The sequence below is a fragment of the Notolabrus celidotus genome, chromosome 9 (assembly GCF_009762535.1).
Source record: "Notolabrus celidotus isolate fNotCel1 chromosome 9, fNotCel1.pri, whole genome shotgun sequence".
NCBI lineage: Eukaryota > Metazoa > Chordata > Actinopteri > Labriformes > Labridae > Notolabrus > Notolabrus celidotus.
The window spans coordinates 28,244,216-28,250,215 of record NC_048280.1 but is presented as its reverse complement, the minus strand read 5'-3'; the positions used below and the strand labels follow the sequence as shown (position 1 = coordinate 28,250,215).

At 41.6% G+C, this 6,000-nt stretch overlaps 1 protein-coding gene across 1 annotated transcript in view; it reads right to left on the bottom strand.

The window, feature by feature from the left end:
- Positions 1 to 486: 486 nt before the first annotated feature.
- Positions 487 to 6,000, bottom strand: part of htr7c (5-hydroxytryptamine (serotonin) receptor 7c) — a 31,646-nt gene continuing 26,132 nt past the window's right edge. The window contains exon 2 of the mRNA XM_034691316.1: positions 487 to 2,605. Within this exon, the coding sequence (XP_034547207.1) occupies positions 1,867 to 2,605 (739 nt within the window). The 3' untranslated portion in view covers positions 487 to 1,866. The remainder of the gene's footprint in view (positions 2,606 to 6,000) is intronic.

The window sequence follows — 6,000 nt, the reverse complement described above, 5'->3', positions numbered from 1 at the left end:
TGACCACAATAGAGGACACTCCCCAAATGTCAGACTCTTCCTCAACCTCAGGTCTCTACAGAACATTTTCTCAGCTGTCACCCAGACACTGAAAAAAGGATTATGCTCCAAGCAGACATGGGAAAGGCATCTTTTTTATATCATCGTTTTCAATCTCATCTCCAGCACCCTTACTGTAGCGTAGCAGGTTTGGAACTAATTCTTCAGAAACGCCATTAATGTTTCACAGTCTTCCTGCAAGCCTTAATGTGAGTCTTTATTTTCCTGCCAGCAAGGATGATGGATTTTGTACGAGTATGAGTGAGAATCAGTATTTTGATGAGGAAATGCTCTGTGGGGTTAGAAAGCAAGAAGACCTGTGTGGATTAACCTGTGTGGATTAAGGGAAAAAAAGATGTCATGATGCTAAAGAACAAGTGCTCCTCTGCCCAGCTGGCACACAGAGGTAAATCATCTAATATTAGCAGTAGCAAGTACACCACAGTGACGTTTTAACCAAGTGTCTTTATTTACAAAGTGATGAAACACTTTGCCACTTCCTCAGCTTGTTTCAGGAGGTACTGACAAAGCAAACAAATATGGAAATCACAGAGCATTTATAGACGGGTCGATCTTGCACAATATAAAATAGCAGTTAATTACAAAATGATGCAAGACAGCGGTACATCTGTTAAGAGGAAATGTACAGTGTTCTCAAAATCGAGGTAGAAAAAGCACACACTGCTTGAATTCTGACGTTTGACACAGGTTCATAAAGGTCCCCAAAGAGTTCATAGTGGAGTGAAGTCAGGAGGGAGGTGAAGATAGAAACACTGTTGATACTCAGTGAAGCAAACAATCTAAAAATAATGTCAAATCTCTACGTGTTACTGCTAAGGTAGGCAGGTTTGGCTGGCTGTATAAAATAATATAAAATAAGAGCAGCAGCTAAACGTGGAGTTGAACCAATGAACGAAAAAAAGGAGTCCACAGTATCATGGTGTCTGAATAAAACAGTATTGAGTTCATTTGGAATTCAAGTGTGTGTAAAATAGAGTGAAATTTGACCACACTGCTCATAATCTCATCTGACTTATGCACACAGTGGCATGTAAGACAAATATGTTTCATGCAGATGCTAAACAAACTACTTTCTTCTTATGGCAACAAACACTGAGATTTCATGAATGGAAAGTTTCCCTTCATGCTGCATTTGACCACTAAACACTACTCATGTCCACTCACTTGGCACCATCACATTTTAAACAGAAGTGAAACATTTAAGGTGCTCCTGATAAATTTAGAGAAAGGACTGAATTGAAAGCTATGACTACAGATAAAGGGATATGACTGATGAATGATCCTTGTATAAAGCACAACACTCCTCAATGCTCACTTTCTGTTTGAAATGAATCTTTGATGTGCTCAAAATTACAATGTTCGGATGACATTGTGGCACAAAACAAATATTTTTCCTCATCAAACATCACATTTTATTTCACAGAAATCCTTTCTCCTTCTTTTCCCTTTGAAAGCCCGGGGATGAGTGATTGTGTTTACATTTCGTTTCCTCTGTCACTACATTATACTGTCATAAATCCAAAGCCAGGACAGAATTGTGGCATCTGCACAAAAGCAGTGTCGACTTGAGTAGCCCATTAAGTATGCTCTATGGTTTCTTTCCCAAAATAGAAAGACTGAGTCACACACACCGGAGTGATGGTGCTGTCATCAGCGGAGGGGCCACAGAGCCACCGACAGAGACTCCCGTTCTGTTGTTTTTTGTCAGATCTTTAGGCCTGCTGTGTACACATCGCCTCTTAAGCACCAAGTGAACGACCACAGGGCCACCGTACCTCATTCTAAAGAGTCAATATCAGTATCCCTTCAAACTTTGAGAGCCTCGTGCACACCCACAGCAGACAGTCGGCGGTTGATGTTGCGATAACGACAGCGCAGAAGGTCACGATAAGTGGACCGCAGGTCTCGGTTGAAGAAGGCGTAAATGAAGGGGTTCATTAGTGAGTTAGCGTAGCCTAACCAGAGCAGCGTGCGCTCCAGCCATATGGGCACACAGCTACACTCCACCCCACAGATAAAGGGTCTGGCAGTGGACAGGATGAAAAATGGCAGCCAGCAAATACCGAAGACCCCCACTATCACCCCCAGTGTTGTGGCAGCTTTCTGCTCCCGCTTGAAGATGGAGATGTTTCTGCGTTCACGGCTCAACAGGCGCGACAGGGCGGCACACTCCTCCGCCACACCGGGCGGTTTCAGGCCCTGCATCCGCAGCGCCTCATTAGCCACTGTTTCAAGGCGCTCACGGCGCGCCAGGTCAGTGAAGCGGTGCTTGGCGCCGCTCTTTCGTGCTGCCTTGAAGATCTTGTAGTACATGACCAGCATGACCAGCATAGGGATGTAGAAGGCTACAGCTGTGGAATAGATGGTGTAGCCAAAGTCTTGGCTAATGAGGCACACACCGGCTGTGTGGACGTTTTTAGCCCAGCCGCAGAAAGGTGGCAGGGTGATGGATGCTGACACCAACCACACTCCCAGGATCATCTTTGCCATCAGCTGACCGTTCTGCCTGGCGGGGTAGGTGAGAGGACGTGTGATCCCCAGATATCTGCCAGGAAAGAAGACAAAGAAAGTGTCAGCGCTAACTCAGAGTCAGCCTGTCAATACAGAACTGAAGGCATGTGAGCTAACCTTGATATTTGCAGTAAAAGCCTGTAATACCTGCACCGTGTGGTGGATTTATAAAGCAAAACAAGGATGACTATTTACTCATCACATGTGATGCATTGAGATCAAACTGCTGTGTAGTAGCATCAAATACATGTTCAATTCATTTCAAAGCCAGACATTTCAACGGGAGGTCATAAGCTCTATCACTACCTGGAGGGCCATTAGCTGCTTTTCTTCGGCTTTGAAGGAGCTAAGCAGGTAGCGAGGGAGCTATCAATCAATCGGGCAGCTCTTTGGTTTCAAATAGCAGCTGGAGGTGTCAGAAAAATAAAGATAAAGCGAGGCGTGAAAGGCTGGGATTTGTACAAAACAGGGAAAATAGCCACTATTCTCCAAATGATGCATCTGTGAGTACATCTCGGCCTGTTCTGGCTGAATGCCTACAGCCTTCATCAGCATCAAATACATCACTGATGAAAGCTATATGTTTAACACTGCTAGCTGTTTGTCTTGTTTCCTGCTCTATTGTTCATCAAGATAAAAAGCTTTAGGGAGCTCTGGCCAGTCTGCCTCGTCGTCCATCAGTGATGCTATCAGTAACAGGGACGACAAATTCATCTCAGTCAGCCTGGGTGGGATTCCTCACTCTCTCACTGGCTGTTATATGTTTAATTTATTTACTGTATACAGGTCAGAGTTGATCTGGAAGTGTTCCTTCATCTTCAGATGTCAACTGGAAGAATTGTTTTAATCTTTCTTTTGCATCCAGCCTGTCACAACGTAACTAACAGCATTGTAAAGTGCAAAACAGATACAAACAGAAATAGGAAGTACCAATTATCCTTTTTTTATACTGTTTTGAGTAAAATTTGCTTTAACATTTTACAAATGAACATGGATTCATTCACCTTAGATGCCACACAGCGTTGATGAAAGGAGAAAAATAAATAAATGAGTTTTGTGCTTTTTTTAAAATCTGCTCTGGGATTGTGTTGAAGCTTTACTAAATGTTCTATTACATTAAGATTAAAGGACGTGCATTAATTAAATATCTTGGTTCTCATTTATGCCAAAGCAACTCGGAAATCCATCCCAGTTCTTCTGAAACTTTGCTGGCACAAACGACAGCAACAAAAAGTTGCACTATCCAAGACTGAGTTTCACCCAAGATAACTGCTTTAAAATAATAGGGTGCTGTAGTCCTTTAACTCTGCTGCAAACTGTACCTTGCAAACAACTGATAAAACACAGAGGACATGGTATTGATTGAGATCGGCATCTCTTAAAATGAACAATAAGGTTACAACTGCACAGCTGCTGCAAGGACTCAATTATACCTCTTCAAACACACACACACACACACGTACAAATTTGACACAGATACGCTGTTTTTTAATCAGCTTAAGTGAGCGGCACAGATTCACCACATGTGTAATTCAACCAGCACCTGAGGCATGTGACCTACATTTAACTCCTATCAGAATTTCAAAGCATTTCCACAACAGCAGGTGAAATGTCCATCATTCAGTTAAGACAGGTGTCGTTATTTTGCCACTCTTGACAGCTCTGTGGACAGGTGGTGGCATAGAAGACCATTAGACACAAGAATCAAAAGAAAGTCAAACACAGATGCCTCCTGTCAGTCCAAAGTACACACTTTTTGCATTTCTGTCAGATAAGTTCTGTTTGAATATCAGTCAAGTCAAAATGTTCACATCAGTCCACAGGTAGACATGGAATTCATAGAGCCAATTCAGACTAGAGATCCTTTGGCCAAAGGTCAGTCGTGTCCTCTGAATATTACATAACAACTTCTGTTTATTCAATTCCCAATCCCTCCAACTGCTGCTCTGTGTAGCTAACAACTGTCTCTTGAAATGAACTCAGGCTAAGTCATGACAAAAGTTATGTCAGGACACTTTACAAAAACAGCACACCTTACTCTTTGTTATATTATTTACAGAGACCCAACTTAACCCACTATGAGCTATTACTTCCCAAAATGTGGCGACAGTAGCACAGAAAAAGCTTCCTTTTACAGGCAGAAACCTCAAGAAGAACCAGATGCATTAAGAAAATTCAAACCATCAGCCCTGAGTGGATGGTTTAAGAAAGATGGATAGAGAAAGAGAGGCAAAGAAGAGGGACAGACAAACAAGAAGAGAAACAGATAATGATACAGACTCCTGACTTCAATGCTGAAAATATAAGAGAAAATATGTTATATCAGCACGTACAGTATAATAGCTATGGTAATATAAGTATAATTGATGGGTGCTTGTTTAGCTCCTTCCAGGTTACACAGTGGGATCATACAGAGACAATAGGTGCCAAAACAGGTGAGAACAAATGAGATACAGGTGCACAGATGTAGAAACGCCTGTGCACACAAGTCAAGAAGCCATGTACACTTGCTAATAGACCAAGCACTTTGTTTTCCCCAAGCTCAGCTCCTACCTGCTCGCAAAAAATTTAGCCTGCTCAATTGTGAGTAGTTTTGCTTTTTCAACTTTTTATTACTCCTCACAGGCTGCAATACTGCCTGCATGAGCAGAGAAATGTTGCAGGTGAATGCTGTGGGCGTGCTCACAAAAATGTGTGCATGGCTGCTTGATTTGCATGCACAGGCTTTTCTATAACCTTGTGTGTGAATGTCATAACATCTTGGAAATCTCTGTATTACAGGTGATTACTATTACAATCTAAGTCAACAGGCGTTGATATTGCAAAAAGACTCATCTTATTGAATGCATTTGTCTGATTTCAAATCCAAAAACCACATTACACTTAACGTAAACCACATTCAACTGACAAGTCCAGGTATAACATCTTATTTCAAGATCTTATCAACAAAAACAAAGGAGCGTAATGTATATCTAGTTATGAGTAAAAATGGCTGCCAGTGCAGCAAATTAAATTCTTCTTGAGTTTATTTAAAAAGAAAACTTAAGATAATTGTATTTGGTGCACTGACAATATGGAAAGACTGATTATAGCAATTGTAGCATTATAGTATAAAATCTCTAAGATTAAAACTAAAAAACGTTAATGATAATACAAGTAAGCGTAACATTAATAGTTTTAGCAGTTGCAGCTCATGGCAGCAGATGCTCTGCACTAGCAATTGCCAAGAACCTTTGAGGAAAGACAGCACAAAAACCATCCATGGAAAAATCATTCTAAGAAAAACATGATGTAAACCCAGTGATGCAACACATTTCTGTGAATGCCATATCTAGTAAAGAGAAGGTGGTGATGTCGGTTATTTGGGGGGATATTTGTGCGTTGGTGGGGGAGGGGTGGAGGGCAGTTCTCCATAAACTCTGACTCATC